The sequence below is a fragment of the Balaenoptera physalus genome (assembly GCF_965194825.1).
Source record: "Balaenoptera physalus genome assembly, chromosome: 2".
Lineage (NCBI taxonomy): Eukaryota > Metazoa > Chordata > Mammalia > Artiodactyla > Balaenopteridae > Balaenoptera > Balaenoptera physalus.
Genome location: NC_138883.1, coordinates 37,089,154 through 37,109,754, shown reverse-complemented (window position 1 = coordinate 37,109,754; position 20,601 = coordinate 37,089,154). Strand labels below are relative to the sequence as shown.

Sequence of the window (20,601 nt, the reverse complement as noted above, 5' to 3'; positions counted from 1 at the left end):
TCGGGTGGCCCAGATCTCGCCCATAAACCTACTTCCATCCAGGGAAGGAAAGTTGTCCCTGACATGTTTGTCTCCAGGAGCTGCTTCCCACGGAGTAGTGGGGAGGCCTCACGACTCTGGCCCCGGGAAGCCGCTGGCTGCTCACGCTGCCTTATGACTTGGGGTCTGATCAGTAGCTTGGGCCAGCAGAACTTCTTGCAGATGCTCGGGGCGTAGGCATCCCTGATAGGGAGCTGCGACAACTGTGCTTAGAGGAGACTGAACCGCAGTGAAGAAACTGGCTCTGGACCCCACCCTGCCCGCGCCCAGATTCCTGCCCTGTTGTTTCCTGCTTACCGGGTCTTGGGCACCTGCGTAAACCACCCCCACAGCCCCCAGCCTCAGGTTCCTCATCCATAAATTGAAGATGCAGGGCCTCGCAGGGCCATGTACGTGTGTTTCACACTGGGAGGCACACTGGAGGAGGTGACTGTGTGAGGAAGCTCTCTGCCCTTTGGAGGGAGGTGTATTCATTTCCTAGGCCTGCCTAGCAGGCAACCACAAACTATGGCTTAAGGCGCATTAGTTTATCCTGTCCTAGTTTATGAGGCCAGAAGTCAAAAATCAAGATGCTGGCAGGGTTGGTTCCTTCCAGAAGCTCTGAGGGGGGGAGCGCGTTCCAGGGCTCTCTCCTAGGTCCCGGAGGTTGCTGGCAACCCTTGGTGTTCCTTGGCCTGTAGATGTATCACCCCAATTTCCGCCTCCGTCTTCACATGACCTTCTCTGTGTCTCTCTGTGTCCTCCTCTTATAAGGACACCAGTCACTGAATTTAGGACCCACCCTACATCCAGTATGGTATCATCTCAAGGTCCTTAATCGTTACATCTGCAAAGACCCTATTTCCAAATAAGGTCACATTCTGAGGTTCCAAGTGGATATTAATTTTGAGGGGGAACTATCCAGCCCAGTACAGTAGGTGATGTCTGTGAAATTGTGTCATAGCTGTAACATGCAGTACAGAAATGAGATGTGGCTGGGGGAGGAGAGGGAAGACGGGAAGGGACAGGATCGTGCCTGGGGGGCTGGGCCCTGACGCCTCACTCCACGCAGGACTACCTCTTGAGGATCATTGACACGCCTGGGCTGCTGAACCCGGAGCAAGTCAGTGCCCTCTTTGGGAACATAGAAAGCATCTACGCACTGAACAGGTATGGAGCGGGCCTGACACGCACCATGTTCTGCCTGTGAGGCCCATCTCAGGGCCTAGGGAGGAGCCCCGGATGTCCCTGGTCTCGTGGGCTGTGACACGTGGGCCAGGGTCTGATCTCTGAGGGTGGGGAAGGGTGGTCCATCCCTGTACAGTGGTATAGTTAGCTCCCTGCAGGAGAGAGGGCCTGTGGGACCGTGTGCCCTGGGGCTGATGTGCTTCCTGTCAGGCAGGGGAGCTCATTTGAGGCCGTGTTCATGTTGGGTCCAGCCTGGGCCAGCGCCCCTCAGAGGACTGCTGAACCCTTGCACGTGATGCTCTCCCCCCTGTCCCTTCGTGGCCCCTTTGTCCCTCTCATCTTGGTCCCCCAGTGCAGATGTCTTCGTTTCTTCTCCACCTTCCCACTGATTCCGTGGGAAGTCAGGGCTCCCTGGAGGTGATCTGACCCATTAGGGGAACACACAAGCCAGGCAAGGCACGATGAGGGAGGCCGAGCGAGGCCTGGCGAGGGGCTGCTTCAGGGCAAAGGGGCTCCACGAAGATCACACATGAGTGGCTCCCGGGGCCCCCAGACTCCCCAGAGAGAGGGCACTGGTCCGGAGAAGCAGAGCTTGTGGGGACAGCATTGATAGGACAGGAGGAACCTTACCCCAGGTGCCTTAAGATGGGCAGAGGGACTTCCTGCTGGGCAAGCTGGGAGGGCAGACAGAGGCGAGACTTAGGCCGGGGGAGGGGGTGGGGGGGGTTGGGCAAAGAGGAGCACAGGAGGGGAAGGCAGGGGGAGCACTGGGGTTTCCTGTAGAGCCCCCATTTAAGAACAAGCAGTGCTGGGAGACTCGCCCTGTCTCTCCCCTTTCCTGAATCCTTCTGAACTGGGGGCCTTGGTTTCTTTGCGAGTTCCCCCTCTCTCCTTCCCCCTTTAATGTCTGCTTTTGTGTGTTTGACCCCTGCCTGCAGAGGAGCTGTGTCCCCTCCCGAGGTGGGTACTGGTGTCCCTTCTCCCTCTCCTGCTTGTGGAGCGCATGGCTCTTTTTTGTCCCCCACCTTTGCAGGGGTGCTGGATACTTTCTGTGTTGGCTGCCCCGGGCAGGGCTCGCTGACACCAGGGCTGGCGTGTGTGTGGGCACCAGGAGGGTGGGGAGGGGGTGTAGTGGTGACTGGAGGCTGCGAGCGGTCCGGGGTCTGACGACCATTCTCCCGTTACCCAGCCAGCTACTCAGAGACCTGGACAGCTGCAATAGTGACCCAGTGGCTGTGGCCAGCTGCTTTGTGGAAAGGGTAAGAGGGGCGGGGTCCTTGCTGCCATCCTGCCTTGCTGGGGGCCTCTCTCCACGGGAAGTGCTGAGTGCCCGGCCTCAGATAGGAAGGGCATTTGGGGTGGAGCCGGGGGCTGCTGGGTGGATGGCATGTCCGAGACAGATGGGTACAGACATGGATCTGCAGATGCTCGGCGAGAGTGTGCTCTGGGGGCCAGGGGCATGTGTCTGATACACCCAGGTTTATAGTCAAACGGGAGTCTCCCTGAAATTACTATTTTTGGTCTTTCTTTAGAGCCAAGAGTTTGATATCTACACCCAGTATTGCAACAACTACCCCAAGTGAGTAATTAGGGTGGAGAGGGGAAGCAGAGCCATTTGGCGAGTCCGGAGCACCCCACCTCCCCACGCAGGCCTTCCCCTGGTGACGGCCCCTTCCTCCACTCCCAGCTCAGTGGCCGCCCTGACTGAGTGCATGCAGGACAAGCAGCAGGCCAAGTTCTTTCGGGACCGGCAGGAGCTGCTGCAGCACTCACTGCCCTTGGGCTCCTACCTCCTAAAGCCAGTCCAGCGCATCCTCAAGTACCACCTGCTACTCCAGGTAACCCAAGGGTCCTCCCGAGTACACAGGGGCCTGAGGGAGGGGCAGGGCCTTTGAGTCTGGGCTGCCTTGAGCCCCTGTCTCCCTCACAGGAAATCGCCAAACATTTTGATGAAGAAGAGGACGGCTTTGAGGTGGTAGAGGACGCCATTGACACCATGACTTGTGTGGCCTGGTACATCAACGACATGAAGAGGAGACATGAGCACGCAGTCCGGCTCCAGGTGCTCTGGGGCTGGTAGCTGGAGGGACAGGCAGGGGTGGGGCGGGGTTTGGAAGAGGGAGTACAAGCTGAGGGGTGGTGTCAGTGAGGACGGGCTTCTCTGGGGGGAGCCCTTGGTGCAGCATGTCTCTGCAGAACCCAGGCGGTGGCTCCTGGGGCCCTGTGTGGTCCCCAGCAGGGTCTCGAGCACCCTGACCCTGGGGGTCGGGGATTCGCTGCTGCAGGAGATTCAGTCTCTGCTCATCAACTGGAAGGGGCCAGACCTGACCACCTATGGGGAGCTCGTCCTGGAGGGCACATTCCGCGTGCACCGTGTGCGCAGCGAGAAGACCTTTTTCCTCTTTGACAAAGCACTGCTCATCACCAAGAAGCGGGGAGATCACTTTGTCTACAAGGGTCACATCCCGGTAACGAGGCCACCGCCATCTCCTCTGCCCCCTTCCCACCTTCCCGACGGCCGGGCTCCACTCCGTGTCGTCTTCACTGGGCCCCGGGTTGGTGTGGACGCAGCTTCACCCTTAAAGATTACTCTCCCTGCCTCCCCAGATGGTCTTGAGGGGCTGGGGCCCCAGGTCAGCTCCCCGCCTCGTGCTTGACTGCCCTCTCCCTCTGCCCCAGTGCTCCTCCCTGATGCTGATTGAGAGCACCAGAGAATCCCCGTGCTTCACTGTCACACACTACAAGCACAGCAAGCAGCAGTACAACATCCAGGTGAGCGGCGGGCTGGGGCGCGGCTGGGGACAGATCCCGCCCCCTCGCTCGGCGGCGCGAGCCTCAGGGTCTCCCTCTGGAAGGTAGAGGTCGTTGTGGGCACCTCTCAGGCTCGTGCTGAGGAGTCAAGGTAACCTCACAGAGCCCCCAGCACAGGCCCTCTTTCGCCTCTGCCCTCCTCGGCGGAAGCCCAGCCCGCGCTGGATGGATTCAGGCCTGTCGTGATAACCCCCGCTCCCTCTCCCTTGGGTCCTCCCAGGCCAAAACTGTGGAGGAGAAACGGAGCTGGACTCACCACATCAAGAGGCTCATCCTGGAGAACCACCATACCACCATCCCCCAGAAGGTGAGTTCCCAGGGCTCCTGATGGGGTACAGGGAGAGGGTCCCTCAGGACCAGCTCCGGGGTCCACTGGGGCCTCACCTTCTGGACGTTGGCCCCGCTGGACAGTGGGGATCAGTTCAGCGGATGCCACGGTCCTCGGTGCCGCAAGAGTGAGTCTGGGCCGAGGCAGAAACGGCACGTGGCAAGGTAGCAACGAGGTGGGTTTCCTTTCCCTTCCAGGCCAAAGAAGCCATCTTGGAAATGGATTCCTATTGTAAGTGTACCCTTTCTGCCTGCTTTGTCCCTAATGGTGCACATCTCTGGGTCAGACCTGGGGATGCTTTGCCTGATACTTACATTCCAGAGAGCAGGGAAGATGGGGAGGCTCCTTCTGTCAAGACTGGGGGTGCACTGCAAGACTAGGGCTCAGTGCTGCTGGTGGCTGGGACCCTGTGCCTCGTGCTCCAAGACGGAAGAGGATGGAAGATGGAAGAGGAGGGAGCTCTGGAGTCCTGTGGCCCCTGGAGCTGGGCTGGGCGGCAGAGTTGTGGTCAGGAATGGGCAGAGTCCACGCCAAGGCTGATGGTATCCCAAAGGCCTGGTTGTCTCTCTTGGGTGCAGATCCCAATCGGTACCGCCACAGCCCAGAGCGCCTGAAGAAGGCCTCCCAGGATGAGGTGTCCAGCGATGTGCACCAGGGGCGCCGGCAGTCTGGTAAGGCAGGGGCTTTGTGGGCAGAGAGGCTTCTTTTCAGGACCCTTGACCAGGCGGGGAACCTTCTGCAGCAGCATTTGGGGCTGGCTCTCACCCTCCGGAAATCCTGGGAAAGGGCAGGAGGGAGGGTAAATGGGCGTGTCTGTAGCATCCTGCCTTCCACGAGGCCCCTCTGGGCCCTTCCTGCCCACCCAGAGCTGCCCACCCAGGACAGCCCTCCTTTTCCAAGGCCCCCCTTCTTAGCTCCTCTGCGATCAAAACCTCCCTCCTTTGCCACTTAGAATACTGGGAGTCAGCCAGAGTAACGCTCAGACGTCATGGATGGTCCCCAGCCCAGTTCTGGAACAGAGCGGAGGCAGGACGTGGGGAAAATGAGTTAGATTTTAAGTGGCACCAAATCCAGATAGGAAATATTTACTTTGAGTCTCAGGGAAAAGTTCTGCTTTCCTGGGTTTTCTTTCACGACTGGGCTTGCTGCTACGTACTTGGAGGTATTGGAATGAATCGTCTATTGAAAAGAGAAAACCTTGCTTTTATTCTCGGCTCTCGTAGTGATGAATGTGTGTGTTTTCTGCCTCGGTTTTTACCCTCGCCTTCAGTCGAGGCCCAGGGATGGATTTGGCTTCCTCCAGGCACTTGTCAAACTTACACATGAGGTGGGAGTTGGGGTGAGAACCATCTCAGAGACCCCTAGAGAGAAAGATTGAGGAGTGATGGGAGATATGTCCTGACTGGGATCCCCACAGGGAGTTGGGTTTGATTGGCATGACTCACGGGTCCTCTGAACAGCTGTGTGGATTGATGTATGGGCTTTGGTCTTCTGGAGGGTGGAGCCGAGCAGTCTTTGGAAAGCTTTTGTATTTTCGTTTTGTTTGGTATTGCTCCTGATGGATCTCGAACCCTAGGCAAACTTGCCATGGTTGCAAAAGTTCTACGGTGCCATGTGTTAAAAGCCCCAAATTGGCTTACAGGGTCTTGGTTCCCCGACCAGGGATCAAACCCAGTCCCTTGGCAGTGAAAGCACGGAGTCCTAACCACTGGACCACCAGGGAATTCCCCTCCTTTCCTTTCTTCTCCTATAATTCTCCTGTCCGACATTCCCCCTTAACTTGCCATAGCTTTGAACTGGAAGCTTCTGACACGTGGAGGTAGTCAGTAAGTGACTGTGGTGATGGTGGTAATAGTAATACTACCTGTCATAACATCAGCTTCCAAACTGCAGCAAGCAAGGCACTCAGGAAAGGAGCCGTTTCAGAGCTGAAGTTTCGACAAGGCTGAGATTTTAGCCTGTAAACACTAAGAGTTGGGTTTTGTTTGTTTTCGTGTTTTAGTTTTAATCGTTATGAAACAGACATCTTTCTAAAACATGCTTCATACGCTTGAGCCTTTTAAAATAGAGGAGGCTGACGCAGTTGAACTTTTCCCTTTCTGGAGTCGGTGTGGCAGCATCTTTGTGGCGTGTGAACAGCTCCATTCTCCGGGGCTGCGGGGGGAGGCGGGGCTGTGGGTTGCCATAGAGACAGCTGACATTGAGGTGTTGTGTCCATCTTTACACTGAAGAGTGCTCCTTATCAGTCTTGGCATGCTTTTCTGTAGTAGCCCTTCCTTCTTCCCTCTTCTGTTAGAAATTAATCGATTTAATGTGTGAGAAGCATGTGTAAAAGCAGGCCAGTGAGTCGATGAGAGGGAGGATTCAGGCCAGTGGAAGTGCTTTAGGGCCTGCTCTCAGCCATCTACTCTGACTGCCTCTGGGCCTTTTCTGCTTCCTACTTCCAGAGAGCTGGGATGGACAGATAAGTACACTATATGGATAAGTAAGGTGTTGTTGTCATCATTTGTCAATTATTAAATATTCTTTTATTTTTTTTTAATTTTTTTTTTAATTCTATTCTTGTCTGCTTACATTCTTTTTTATTTGTATGTATGTATGTATGGCTGTGTTGGGTCTTCGTTTCTGTGCGAGGGCTTTCTCTAGTTGTGGCAAGCGGGGGCCACTCTTCATTGCGGTGCGGGGGCCACTCTTCATCGCGGTGCGCGGGCCTCTCACTATCGCGGCCTCTCATTGCCGAGCACAGGCTCCAGACGCGCAGGCTCAGTAATTGTGGCTCACGGGCCGAGTTGCTCCGCGGCATGTGGGATCTTCGCAGACCAGGGCTCGAACCCGCGTCCCCTGCATTGGCAGGCAGATTCTCAACCAGTGCGCCACCAGGGAAGCCCCTCTTTTATTTATTATTTTATTTTTGGCTGCGTTGGGTCTTCGTTGCTGCACGCGGGCTTTCTCTAGTTGTGGCGAGTGGGGGCTACTCTTCGTTGTGGTGCGCGGGCTTTTCATGGCTTCTCATTGCAGAGCACGGGCTCTAGGCACGCGGGCTCAGTAGCTATGGCGCACGGGCTTAGTTGCTCCGCGACATGTGGGATCTTCCTGGACCAGGGCTCGAACCCATGTCCCCTGCATTGGCAGGCGGATTCTTAACCACTGTGCCACCAGGGAAGTCCGCTTATTAAATATTCTTGATTACAAGTTTTAAAATGAAAGAGAAGAGCATTTTGTATTTCTCACTTTAAAAACAATTGGATATCTACTTACCTCGATGCAGATAGAGTGTAGGTATGTGTGTGCCCATGCACATTTAGAAAAAACGTTCTTCAGTTTGCTCTCCTGTCCAGGAATAGCTGAGAGACCTCAGTAGACTTTCCTTCTGGCTCCAAGTTATAGTGGGCCTCCCACTGAATGCCAGTTGGTCAAGGGCAATATGGGCTAAGGGCAAGGTTCTGTAGAGAGGTTCCTTGAGACATGCCTCCCTATCTCAGGTCTGTCCCCAAAAAGGCGGGGTGCGAGGGGCTGATACCATCAGCCTAATGAATGTGTTTTGTATTCTGTCCTCAGAGCCTGGTCAGCTCCTGTACAACTGGGCAACACTCCCCAGCAGGCAGCGAGGCTTCACGGTGCCAGGCCTTAAGGGCCATAGAAAGTCGGGTGCGACCTCTGCTTTCCAGCTGGGGTGCTGTGAAGGGGCTTGGCGTTGGGTGTAGCTAAGGCGCTGATGTGCTCCATGCAGGGAAGGAAGGTGGGGCTTGCGGTGGAGCCAGGGCCCTCAAGAGAGGCTGGTCATTCTGAAGGGGGTAGCATGGGGCTGTGGCCCTGGAGCTGAGGGCCCCGGGCTGTGTGCTAATGCAAGGATGGGGGGGCAGGGCTGCTTCTTGGCTGTGGGTCACAGCAGAGTCCCCAGGTGGGTGGGGGCAGTGGCCCGGGCCCTGTCTCCCTGTGGGCTGGTCGCGAGGGCAGCCTCCTTCAGGCCTTCGGGCCGTGGGGGCCCCCGCTGGAGTGGACTTTGAGCTGGTGATGGGTGTGTGGCGCTGTGAGCGTGGGACCAGGGCCAGGCAGGGCTGCTTCAGGCCTGCTCTGACTCTGCCTGTTCGCTTTCCTCATCAGAGCCATCCAGACATCTGCTCAGGCAACTCAGCGAGAAAGGTGAGTGAGTGAGGGGTGGACAGGCATCCCCTTTAAGGTGCGCTCTAGGGCGGGGGTGAGAGGGTGAAGCAGGCGACCAGCAGGGTGTGGGCCTCGCGGACAGTTCAGAGGGGATTCTGCCTTGTTCTTCTCTGGAAGTGGGCCTCACCCCTTGCTGTCTGGGCTCCCCCTGCACACCTTGCACCCTGTCTCTCTGCCCTTGGGTGACAGCAGGAGCGAGTGACCGTGCCATTCTGCACCCCGGGCTCCCGGTCTGTCAGTCATTCCTTTGAAAGCCCGGGAGACCTGGTGAAGGTTCTGGGAGCAGGAGCCCCTGACGCAGTCTTCCCCGGGGGCTCTGGGCCTCAGGCCTCTGTGAGGGGCCTCTTCCTCCGGGTTACTGATCTCCGCTCCCCCTCCCCCTCGCCGCTGTGCCGGGACCCGGTGGTGGCGGAGCAGCCAGAGCAGCAGGGATGAAGGTAAGGCCAGGGGCACACGGGACTGTCTGGGCAGGTTGGGGGGCACCCCATCATCTTCATTCACTCAATAAACGCCTGTCAAGCACCTGCTGTGCACCAGGCTCTGTCATGAGGGTCACGGAGATGAATAAGCCGTGGCCCTTGCCCAGGGGACCCTTCTGTACCCTTTCCCTGGAGTGGCACCCTGGTGGTGGCCGACCCAGCCGGGATCCTCTCATTTTGCCCTCTCCCTGGGGCAGGCAGGCCTCTCTGGATCCTGAGTTCCTGACCAGACCCCAGTCCCAGCTTCCCACCTCGAGAACCCCCTGCTTCGCGTGGGAGCCTAGTGGAGACCAGGGGTTGGGTGTCTAGATGTGGCTTTCTCTGGGAAGCCTCCCCAGCCCCAGCTGCTGCAGGAGGAGGGGGGTTGCCCAGAGGCCTGTCACGAGGGGGCCTTGTGCTCTGAACAGCATGCGGGCAGTGTCGGCACGCTCCTGGACTTTGGGCAGCCCCCCTGTGCTCGGGGCCTGCGGTCGGAGGCTGAAGGGGCTGCCCGGGAGGAGCAGGAGGAGGAGGAGGAGGTGGTGGAGGAGGAGGAGGAGGAGGAGGAAGAGCAGGCCTTTCAGGTCGCTCTGGAGGACCTGGCAGGGCATGAAGGCAGCGAGAAGGGGGCCAGGCCAGAGCCCCCAGGCGAGGAGGAGGAGGAGGAGGAGGAGGAGGAGAGCCTGGCAGTGGCGGAGCAGGTAGCCGACTTTGCCAGCTCCCTGCTGGCCGCCCTCCACTGCTGGCACTATCGGGCCAACGCTTTACTTTTCTCCCGGGGCGCTACGGTGAGGTGTCTCTTTGATCTCCCCCTCCTCCTTGCATGCTCCCTGGCACACGCATGCCCATCCGAGAGTCCCCTCCCCTGCCCTTCTCATCCCTCCGTCCTTGTTCCTTCCTGCCTGCCGTCAGCACTTCTTAACACCTTGCTCACTGTCACGCCCTGCTGAGCCCCTGGCATTCGTTGTTCCAGCACTGGGTGCGAACCAGCATGCTACTCAATGGGCATGACTAATGGGGCGGGGTGGGGGGCGGGGGAGAGGCCCGCACACAGGGAGCCGCATGCCTGGCAGGGATTTCTGAGTCCCCAGACCTGGCAGTTCAGGCTGACTCTGGAATGGCTCAGGTCCAACGCTGGATCTCAACGCAGCCCAGCCCCTTTGGGGCTCAGGAGGTGCTGCCAGGGTTGGGATGCAGAAGGGACCAGCTCCCCGTGTCCTGGGAGCTGACGACTACCCTCTGCTTGCTGCAGGGGAAGGGGCGCAGGGAGCCCGAAGACCCCAAGAGCTGCAGAAGGCCCAGCAGCCAATCTCCAACCACCGCTGAGAAGTGCCTGAGCTTTGAGTCTGTGTCTTCCCTGCCGGAGGTGAGTGGCCAGCAGGCGGAAGGGGGATAGTGCAGAGGCGCCTGAGCCCAGATCTCCACCTCTGCTGATGGGGCTTTCAGGCATGGGCTGTCCCGTTGGGCCAATGGGGACAGGGAATCCCACTCCCTAGGACTCTCGTGCCCTCAGGAAGCCTGTCTGGCCTGTGGGCATGCGGCTTGGTGACCAATAGCCGCTTACTCTGAATTAGAAAAGGTGCCCCTTCCTTTGGGCAGATGCAGACTCTGGCCAAGGGGCACAGTTATTGGAAGTGACCAAATTATAGGTCCCCTTGGCCAGGCCTCCTTGCATAGAGCATAAAGCTCTGCCCTGCTAGTGTGCCAGACATTTAAATCATGCCTGTCCCACCTGGCAAAGGAGTAAGGTGTTTATCTACTGGACACCTCCTATGTGCCTGATGTTTTATTTCTTCCTTCTGTTTCCTGACCCAGCTCTACCAGGGAGAATGAGACTCAGGTTAGGTTGATGTGCCTGACATTGCGCAGCTTCTAAGGGACAGAGCTCAGATTAGACTTGGGTCTGTGACCCAGAAGCCTGCACTCTTTTTCCTGCCACCCCACACTATCTGGGGGTTATGTGGAATGGAGTCCTTTGCTTTTGCAGAGTTACAAGGAAAAGTTCATGAGGCTTAGACCCCGGGGTGGGCCTCGCAGCCAGGACATTGAGAAGCCTGGGTGACACTGGAAAAGAGTTCAGAATGGTGATGTCCAGTGATAACAGAATGTGAGCCTCATGTGTAGTTTTATTTATTTATAAAATTTTTATTTATTTATTTAAAATTTTATTTATTTATTTTTTTTGGCTGCGTTGGGTCTTCGTTGCTGCGCGCGGGCTTTCTCTAGTTGTGGCAAGCAGGGGCTACTCTTCGTTGCAGTGCGTGGGCTTCTCATAGCAGTGGCTTCTCTTATTGCGGAGCACGGGCTCTAGGTGCACGGGCTTCAGTAGTTGTGGCTCCCGGGCTCTAGAGCGCAGGCTCAGTAGCTGTGGCTCACGGGCCTAGTTGCTCAGCGGCATGTGGGATCTTCCTGGACCAGGGCTTGAACCCGTGTCCCCTGCACTGGCAGGCGGATTCTTAACCACTGAGCCACCAGGGAAGTCCCCTCATGTGTAATTTTAAATATTCTAATAGTCACACTAAAGAATTATTTAACCCAGTTTTTCCAAACTACTATCGTGTCAACACGTAGTGTTTTAGAAAGCTACTAATGAGGTATTTTGTACTTTTTTGGTATGCGGTTTTTGCAACGTGGACTGGCTACATTTCAGATGCCCAGGAGCCACGTGTGGCTGGCAGCCCCTGTGTTGGACATTACAGGCCTAGCTCCTGGGTCCCACTGTGCAGATTCTAGACTAGAACGATTGGAATCAGGTCTGATTCCTCGGGCTATAGAGTGTTATCTTGTGTTCTCCCTAAAGATTCCTCTGGAAAGCTGCCTGTACTGGCTGGTTTTATGATTCAAATGACCTTCAAGGTGGTCAAGAGGGAGTTGCCAACTTTGCTTCCTTCCTTGCCATCCGCTGCGCACATGCGGAGTCCTGCACAGGGGCGGAGGCTGGCTGGCAGGAGCCAGATCCCCATCTTCGCCCTCTGACAGGATTCCAGCATGTGGTCCTACTGCCCTCTGGATCCTGATCCACACGGAAGACCCTGACCCCTCAGGGAAGCTGTTTAGGTCCGGGTTTCAACCCAGAACAACCTCCATGTGGGGAGCTACTGGGGCTTGAGGGAGCCGCCTCCCATCAGGCAGGGGAGTCCTGGTGCCTTGGCTCTGACCCCATGCTGCATGTTCCCACCTTGTCCCTGTACTTTCCAGGCAGGCTGCCCCTGAGAGGTGCCACCACTTTACCCCATCTGCGTTCCTAGAATCTTTCTTGGGTTTGAGAATGTGGACCCAGCACCCCAGCTGCAGGGTGACTAAGGGACATCCTCTCCCTAAGGACCTGCTGCCCACTCCTGAGTCATGCTCATTCTGATTGCCTGCAGTCCGAAACCGCAGCCCCTCTCACTAGGCTCTGAGCAGGCTGTGCTGTCCCCACATCCCCCCGGGTCACGTGAGGGAGGCTTTTGGCTCATATGAGCTCTTTGTGCCCTCCCAGGTTGAGCCAGACCCTGAGTCTGGGACAGAGCAGGAGGTGTTGGTTGCCATGGAAGGTCCCAGGACCGAGGAGATGCCCTCAGACACAGAGGCTCCAGAAGTCCTAGAAATGCAGCTTGACACCCACCAGCTGCTGCTGGGACTGGACTCCCCGGGTGACATGGTGGACTTCATGGTGGCCGAGAGCACCGAGGACCCTAAGGTCCTGAGCAGTGAGGACGAGGAGGAAGAGATGGGGGCCGCCCACGAGCCCGAGAGCCTCCTGCCTCCCTCTGTGCTGGACCAGGCCAGCGTCATTGCCGAGCGGTTTGTCAGCAGCTTCTCTCGGCGGAGCAGCCTGGCACTGGAGGACGGCAAGTCCAGCGGCTTCGGGACCCCGAGGCTGACCAGCCGGAGCAGCAGTGTGATCAGCCTAGAGGACAGTGAGAAGGGCCTGGCCCCCTGTGGGAGCACCACAGACTCCCTGGGCTCTCAGCTCCCTCCAGAAGCGGACATCAGTATGGGGGTGGCCGCAGAGAGTGACCCTTCTGTCAACGGGACAGAGCCCCAGAGCCCAGGCTGCCCAGCGGAGCCAGACAGGCCTTCCTGCACGAAGGAATCGAAGCTTTCTTCCCGAGACCGGCTGTTGTTGGACAAAATCAAGAGCTACTATGAAAGTGCAGAGCACCACGATGCAGGCTTTAGCGTCCGGCGCCGGGAGAGCCTCTCCTTCATCCCCAAAGGACTGGTGAGAAACTCAGTCTCCAGAATCAACAGCCTTCCCAGGCCAGACCCGGAGCCACTGGCTCCGCTGGGGCATAAGAGACAGGTGGGCTCGCGGGCAGCCTCATGGGCCCTCTTTGACTACCCAGGACCAGGCCAGGCTCGTGCTGGGGACCCAGCTCCCATCACAGATGCTGAGTTCCGCCCGTCTTCGGAAATTGTGAAGATCTGGGAGGAAATGGCGTCTCCTGAGGGGAGCCCTCGGAAAGGAGCAGACCAAGGCCAGGCCAATAGCTTTGACCTGCACGAGCCCCTCTTCATCCTGGAGGAGCGTGAGCTGGGGGCCATCACTGAGGAGTCGGCCGCTGCCTCGCCGGAGAGTGCCTCCCCCACTGAGCCACCCAGCCCGGCCCACCTGGCCCGGGAGCTGAAGGAGCTGGTGAAGGAGCTGAGCAGCGGCGCCCAGGGGGAGCTGGTGAGCCCGCTACACCCCCGCATCCTGCAGCTCTCCCACGTGATGGACAGCCACGTGAGCGAGCGAGTCAAGAGCAAGGTCTACCAGCTGGCTCGCCAGTACAGCCTCCGGATCAAGGGCAAGTCGGTGACAGCCAGGCCACCGCAGCCGTGGGAAAAGGTGGCTGCCACCACCCCCCACCTGCAGCAGGAGGCTGGAGCACCATCTGGTGGCAGAGGTATGAAGGGGGTGGGGCGGAGGGCCCTGCCTGCAAGCCAGGGATGGAAGCACCTTTTAGGAGCCAGTTGGATTCTGGGAAAGTGACCCCCTAAAGGACCTCTACCAAAAAGAGGGCTGGGGCGAGTCCTGGAGCTGGTCTAACGCTCAAGGCCAAGCTCCTCCTGTGGAGCAGAGGGCCTGGGGCCACGGGCCTCTGTTTTCCAGGAGAGCAGAAGCTCTCGTCTCTTCCTTTGACCCCTGACCCCACCCCACCCCCTTTTCTTCATTCTTCCCGTTTCCCTTTGGTAAGGGCACCGTGGATGGTCAGTGAGGTTTCTCTCCCATCACACGCAAAACCCCAGCAACCAGCCTCGCCTGGAAGGGGAGTTGAGGTCAGCCCAGAGCCCTCATGTCCTCTTGCTCCCTCCTGCACAGGGATTCAGGCGGCTCGCTGTCTCCTCACAGGTAAGAGGAAACCAGTGCTGTCTCTCTTCAACCACGAGCAGCCCACGGCCCAGGAACACAGCCCGCCCAAGCCCGGCTCTGCCAGGGAGATATCGCCACGGCGTTTCTCCTTCAGCCCCTCGGCCACCAGCCCGAGGACCACCTCGCCTGGGGCCTGGCACATCCCCCGAAGCCCCCTCAGCCCCTTGGACACCGAGACTTTCAACTGGCCCGATGTCCGAGAACTCTGCTCCAAATATGCCTCCCAGGACGAGGCGCTCCAGGCCAAGGGCAGCCGGCCGCGCAACCTGCCCGTCAACCGGAGCCACTCGCTGCCGGAGAACATGATGCAGCCGCAACCGCCCCTGTCGGGGAAGGTGGGCCGCTGCTGCAGCCTGAACTCCAGGAGGGCCCCGGCAGGCCCAGGGGTCGCCCAGCCTCAGCCTCTGGCGGGGCCACCCCCAAGCGCGCCGGACGGAGGGGAGGCCCTGTACGTCACCGCAGACCTCACACTGGAGGACAACCGGCGGATGGTTGTCATGGAGAGGGGACCTCTGTCCGGCCCCAACGCAGGACTGGAGGCAGCCAGCGGGCGGGGACCGAGCTCACCAGCAGCCCAGGCGGGGCAGGGCCCGGAGTTCCAGGAGTGTGCAGAGTATCGGCCTAAAGAAGAGGGTCCCAGGAACCCGGCAGACCCAAGCCAGCAGGGCAGAGTGAGGAGCCTGCGGGAGAAATTCCAGGCCTTGAACTCCACAGGTTGACACTGAGTCCTGGGGGAGGGAGCCGCTGTGCCGAGGGACGGGGAGGAACGGTGGCATCCTCGCTCACAGCCTGGGCTCACCCTGCTCACCCGAGCCCCGCCCGGGGCCCTCAGAAAGGCCGCCCCTGGGAGAGCGCCCTGGGGCACCGGGCAAGGGCCTTCACCTGCCGTGGGCGCGCCAGTGACTTGCGGGCCCCTTTGCCCTCCGAGGCCGGTGTGGCCGCTTCCCTTGTATATATAGTTCTTCTCTAGTAAGAGGCCAAATAGTTAAGCTCATCTCTTCCCAGGGAGAGCGAGCCCTGCTCAGGCCTCCAGTGTCGCCTGGCCGCTGCCAGACTGAGGGCCCACCCAGGGGACACACAGGAGGGTGGCCTGGGGAGGCTTTGCTCTTTAACTGTGCCTTTTCTTAGGATCCGGGCAGGAACGAGGCCCATAATTTATTGCTTTCTACCCTGTGGTATGTTGGTGTGCTCGCGCGCGTGTGTGTGAGTGTGCTGTTGTTGATTTCCCTCCTGGGAGGAATGTCGTGGACTCCGTTCAGGTACTTTTGTGGGTTGTCTTGCTGGCCCCGTGGTTGTCACTAATGTACACACGTTTCGTTATTTGCCAATGGTGTAATAACCACTGCTGACCAACCAGCCTGTGAGTGGTCTCCTTACTGGCGTCTGGCCGGGCTGGGGAGAGGTGATCGTGCCCAGGCCTGTCTCAGGGGAAGCGGGACGTGGGCTTGTTGCTTCCACAGGCGCTCATTTGCAGCCATGCTCACGAAGCACAAGGCCCCAGGTGCTGGCCGGGGAGGCTGGGGCAGCAGGATGTGTGGGAGGGGACTTGTTCTGCTACTTCTGTTCCCACGGGCTTCTGTCTACCCACAGCCTGGCGTCCTGTCTGGGGTAAGGTCAGGGGGCACCATGCCAGCCTTTAGCTCTTTTCCCCAGGTGCCAAAGTTGGACTGAAAGGGGTGGAACATTTTTCTAACAGGCAGATATTTCCACGTCTGGTGCCTTTTATTCTCTCCCTCGCTAGCTCCCAGGAGACATCCTAGGGGGCAAGGATTCTTAACTTGGAGCCTAGAAATATCTTAAGTGGCTGGCAGTGTTGGGTGAGGGGTGCATTTTTTCTGGGATGGAGCCTCATTCTTCATTCTTATTCTCAAAAGTGTCTTTGATTCAAAAGGCGTAGGTCTGCCCCCTACTTCTGACTGGGTTTTTTGCCTTTTTTTTCCTTGGTGGACCAACCTTGTTTCACCCTGTTTCTTCTGGATGGGGCCTGGGAGGAGTGGGGCTGCAGGGCCAGGTGGTAGAGCCGTCTTGCAGGTCTTCTGACCTAGGAGGATGGGCTCAGCCTGAAGATGGGTCTGCTGAGTCTAATGAGGTCAAGGGAATATCAGAGGCAAGTAGAGGCCTTTCCTGAGCAGGAGCAGAGCAGGGCTGGCCCATGTTCTGCCAGCTGGTCAGAATGGTCTGTGGGCACTTGCACAGTCGCTGAGAGAGCTGGCTCCTACTAGACAAGTCTCTGATTGTCATGAGTAGCCACACATTAGAGTGAGAGTCAGGAGATCCAGCCCTGCATTTAACTGGCTGGGTCACCTAAACTCATGCTTTTTCCTCCTCTGTAAATCGAAGGAGATGGATAAGTTGTTGCTTCTCAAACTCTCTGACTCAGACTCTTTGAGAGGTGAGGCCTGGGGAGTAGTAGTCAACACCTTCCCCAGGTGATCCTTACACAGCCCTCTAGGTTATACCTGGGAACCCTGGACCAGCTCAGTGGTTCCTACTGGCTGCCCACTGGAATCATCAGGGGAGGGAACTTTTTGAAAAATGCTGATGTCTAGGTTTCACCCACCCAGACCAATTGAAACTGCACCTCCGGAGATGAACCCCAGGTGCGTGGATTCTGATTTTCAGATCTCTGTCCCGAGCTCCATGGGGAAAGGCCTGCAGCAGGCCCTCAAGATGGTTGAATGCGTGAATAAGCGAGCTTTTCTCAGGGTCTCAAGTGAAGCACAGAACCTAGGTGCCAGCAGAGTTGTTCCCATAAGACTCCAAGGACAAGCCAGAGTCTGGCTGTGCCTCTTGTCTCCATGGTGGTCCTGTGTTCACAGATTCCGCCTTGCTCAATCAACCAGCCCCCTTTGGTCCAGTTCAAAGGGAAATAGGCGAGTGAAATAAGAAACGGAAATATGGAGCGTTATTGATTTATTAGAAAAACTAGTAAATGGGTTTTCTCTGGTTGGTGGAAGCACATTTGAGCAGGTGGAGGACAAGGCCGAGCCGGCCCCAGGGCCAGCCCCAGATTGCATGGTCTGTGCCCAGCAGGGCTGCCGTCCTCTGCAGCCACCTCCTCTCTTGCATCCTCCCTGAGCTGACTTGTCCAAGGGACCGAGCCACGGGGTCCTCTGGATCTCTGCCCCCTCCTACTGAAGGGAGGAGGGCGATCCAGGGCCAGCCTTGGGGACTCTCTGTGCTCTCCGATAGGCAGGAAGAAGGAGTGGGGTGGCGGGGAAGCCGAGCCCCCCCCCCCCCCACCGCCCCCGCAGACCTCCTGTTATGGGTGCTAGGTGGGGGGGAGGAAGCTCGAGGACCCTCCTTACCTCCCTCAGCCACAGTCAGTTGAGGCCAGGGGACAAAGGGGAAGGAGAGAGGGAAGGAGGACCACCTGACCATGCCCAGAAGGAGCTTCCTCTAAACTGCCCTGGGGAGGACTCCTGGTTTGCTGGTGTGGACTGGAGCTGTTGGGGGATACTGTTAAAGAAAAGAACTACAAAATAGAAAATGTAAGGAGGGAAAAAAGAAACCTTGCCAGGGCACCAGGAGCTTAGCCCCCCCATGTGGCACAGAGTCCCAAAGCTGGGCCCCTGCAGTTTCAGTCCAGTGAGTTGAGTGTCTTGGGGCCTGTGTGATGTGGGGGGAGGGATGCGTGGGGAGCTGGCAGTAGATGGTGGGTCACATGCAGCCGGCTGCTGCCCTTGCCTAGTCTGGGGGCCCAGGGGTGGTGAAATCCTAGCTTTTCCTTGAGGCCTTTTCATTCTTGGGACTGTGGAGTTGCTTGCTGAAATTCTTCACTTCAGGTGCTGCTTTGGCACACGTGGAGGGGAGAGGGTGGCCTCTAGTCTCTTGGCTCCCTGAAGACTGGCCCATGGGAACAGTTGAGGGAGACTCTTGCCGCTATCTGCCCTGGAGCAGGACATGCCCTCAGATGCACCAGAGGCCTTCTTTATTGCCAGGTGAGTGTCATCACCTCACTGCCTCCTGCCTTGGTTTCCCTAGGTATAGAAAGAGGCTGGTGGGTGGTATAGATTAGGTTCCCTGTGGATGCACAGAGGGCCATAGGGTTAGGTGCATAGAGGCCAAATGAAGACCCTGGCTCCAGAGGTGGGACCACCTGTCAGGCTCCAGCAGAGAACTTCCCTCCTGTGGTTCTTGTCTGCTGAAATTGCCTTCCCTTGACGTGGTGGTATTGATCTCCAGCACTAAGGGCTCCTGGGAAGGCCTAGTAACTCTGGATGCCTATGGCTGTGGTTTCTACCTGAGCTTCACCTGCTTCCGGGGGATCATCTCAGTGTGTCTAAGGCTCCTTCCCATGGGGAAGGTGATGGAAACAGCGACTGCTGGCCCCAGGGACCTTTGTGGTCCCTGGGGAAATGCCTGCTGCCTGCAACTTAACCCCTCTTTTGGACCTAACCCCAGTTAAGATGCTGGGCTGGAGCTGCATTGCTTTCAGAGAGTGGCGGAGAAAAATCCCTGTGGAACTAGTGGTCTCTTCCGTCTGGAAGTCTGACCTCAGCAGCACAGGGAAAGCTATCCCTGGGGATAGAGGTTGCAGGGCCCCTTTTGGCTGTGCTTGGGATTGTGGGGTAGATACCCATGTGGCCCCCTGACTCAAGGCCAGGACCTTCTGGAGGAGCTAAGCAAGGGTGCCTGCCACACCTTAATGGCTTTGGCCCCAGCATTTGTCCCAGCCATCTGGGGTTGTTCCGTGGGTCGTAATAAATACCCAGGTGTGGCCACATTTGCCACCCCAGGGTGACGGGTCATGAAATTTGCTGTCGGTCCAGCCAGCACCCTCAGGTGGTACCAGCTGCAGACAGAACACATGGGGTATTTGGCTTTGGGATGCTCTACTCCAGGCATTGCGGTGTCCATCTTGTACCTGGGGACCTGCGCTGTCTCCCTTAAGGGCCCTGCGTCTGAGTGGGATGTTGCTGGTTCGGCAGCTACTGGGAGTGCGGGAGGACCCCAGAGTGGAGAGGCGGCGCCTTAGGCAGTGTGGAGACCTATCTGCCTCCTTCTGGCCTGAGCCCTAACCGCTTAACTATAGTTTTAAAAGAGGGCTGGCTTGAGAGCGTCCTGGTCCTCCCTACCACCATCGGGGGTGGCGGCAAGGGGTGCCAGAGGCCAGGGGAGCCCCTTTGCACTTAGGACCCATCGATCTTGTTGGGTGCCCCCCTCTTTCGGTGGGAGGAGGAGCGAGGAGGGGACGCGGTGGCCCCTGAGGTGAGAGTCCCCGTTCTGAGGAAGCCCAGGGGGGAGGAGGCCGTCGTGTCCCCTCAGTCCCCAGCAGCCCCTGGCCCAGAGCTCCCTGAAGCCTCCTTCCTCACGCCCCTAAGGGGCAGGTCGGGCATTTCCGGTGTCCTCTTCCCTTTCTCTTTCCCTGGCTGCGACTGAGCAGGAGGTGACCCCAAGCAAGACTTGCTTTGGGAGTGGGCAGCGTCTGAGGAACCCCATCAGCCTTCTTCTCCAGCTTATGTGTGAATCGGGGGACGGGCTGGCGCCCCTCAGCCCGGGAGGGGGGCGGGGAGAGGAGGGCGTGGGCCTCGAAAACCGTCTCCTGCCCCCAGCCCCGGAGGCACCGAGGGCCGGCGGAGCTGGGAGCTCCGTCCCTGGAGCCCGCGCTCGCCGTGTGCGGGGCGCCGGGGCTGCGGGCAGAGGGCGCGGAGGCAGGCGTGGGCCGGGCCGGGCCGGGCCGGTGGCGCGAAGGCAGCTATTGCAGCGCAGCGGGGCCCGGGGCCCGGCCGGCGACTCGGAGCAGGCAGGCGGCAGGCAGCGGCGGCCGGGCCGTGGGCAGGAGGAAGACCCTGCCGAGGAGGGAAGCGCTCGTCCCCGCTCCTCTCTCGTCCCGACGCACTGGCTTCACCCGCGGGGTGCCCGAGAGGCTACTTCTTTTTGGGGAAGAAGCTGAATCTCTTCTCCTTGTCTTTCTTGCCGAGGCTGGCGTCGGGGCCGGTGATGGAGGGTAGGGGCAGGCTCTGTGCCTTGACACGGATGCTCTGGGACTCGTTGATGGCGGTGCTCACGCCCTGCAGCCAGGACAGCATCTCCTCCTACAGGGCAGGAGGGTCAGGGCCCCGCAAAGGACGGGGTGCCTCTAGGACAGCCCCTTCTGAGGGAGCCTTGAGGTCAAGTGGCATGCGTCCCTTCCACCTGCCCCTTTGTTGGTGGGGGTCTGGGCTAGGCAGCCCTGCACTTACCTCATCCTTGCCATGGAAAAGCCACTCGCTGCCATTGCTCAGCCTAGGAGGACAGAGGGTTTCCTGCGTGGCCACCTCTGGATCTGATTCCCCAGCCCCCTGAGCTTT

The 20,601-nt window shown here is 58.5% G+C and overlaps 2 protein-coding genes across 28 annotated transcripts in view; one reads left to right on the top strand and one right to left on the bottom strand.

Annotated features, from left to right (window-relative positions):
- The window catches only part of PLEKHG3 (pleckstrin homology and RhoGEF domain containing G3), a 66,185-nt gene that overhangs the window by 28,788 nt on the left and 16,796 nt on the right, over positions 1–20,601 (top strand). For 6 of the 17 annotated variants that reach the window (XR_014260239.1, XM_082448329.1, XM_082448330.1 and 3 more), the window contains exons 3-18: positions 1,091–1,188; positions 2,396–2,465; positions 2,739–2,785; positions 2,894–3,044; positions 3,137–3,268; positions 3,492–3,674; positions 3,814–3,978; positions 4,238–4,324; positions 4,543–4,576; positions 4,924–5,016; positions 7,904–7,993; positions 8,450–8,488; positions 8,927–8,946; positions 9,396–9,755; positions 10,220–10,333; positions 12,449–13,841. Coding sequence is in view for 16 of the 17 variants with exons in the window: in XM_082448329.1 (XP_082304455.1) it covers positions 1,091–1,188; positions 2,396–2,465; positions 2,739–2,785; positions 2,894–3,044; positions 3,137–3,268; positions 3,492–3,674; positions 3,814–3,978; positions 4,238–4,324; positions 4,543–4,576; positions 4,924–5,016; positions 7,904–7,993; positions 8,450–8,488; positions 8,927–8,946; positions 9,396–9,755; positions 10,220–10,333; positions 12,449–13,841 (3,076 nt within the window). In the remaining variant the exon portion in view is untranslated. Of the gene's footprint in view, positions 1–1,090; positions 1,189–2,395; positions 2,466–2,738; positions 2,786–2,893; positions 3,045–3,136; positions 3,269–3,491; positions 3,675–3,813; positions 3,979–4,237; positions 4,325–4,542; positions 4,577–4,923; positions 5,017–7,903; positions 7,994–8,449; positions 8,489–8,926; positions 8,947–9,395; positions 9,756–10,219; positions 10,334–12,448; positions 13,842–14,287; positions 15,665–20,601 lie in introns of those variants that run through there. The other 11 variants (XM_082448340.1, XM_082448337.1, XM_082448327.1 and 8 more) reach the window with 7 other exon arrangements.
- Positions 17,205–20,601, bottom strand: part of SPTB (spectrin beta, erythrocytic) — a 122,735-nt gene continuing 119,338 nt past the window's right edge. For all 11 annotated transcript variants that reach the window (XM_082448318.1, XM_082448315.1, XM_082448322.1 and 8 more), the window contains 2 exons: positions 20,494–20,536; positions 17,205–20,346 (listed from right to left, as the gene is read on the bottom strand). In XM_082448318.1, coding sequence (XP_082304444.1) covers positions 20,179–20,346; positions 20,494–20,536 — 211 coding nt within the window. In that variant the 3' untranslated portion in view covers positions 17,205–20,178. The remainder of the gene's footprint in view (positions 20,347–20,493; positions 20,537–20,601) is intronic.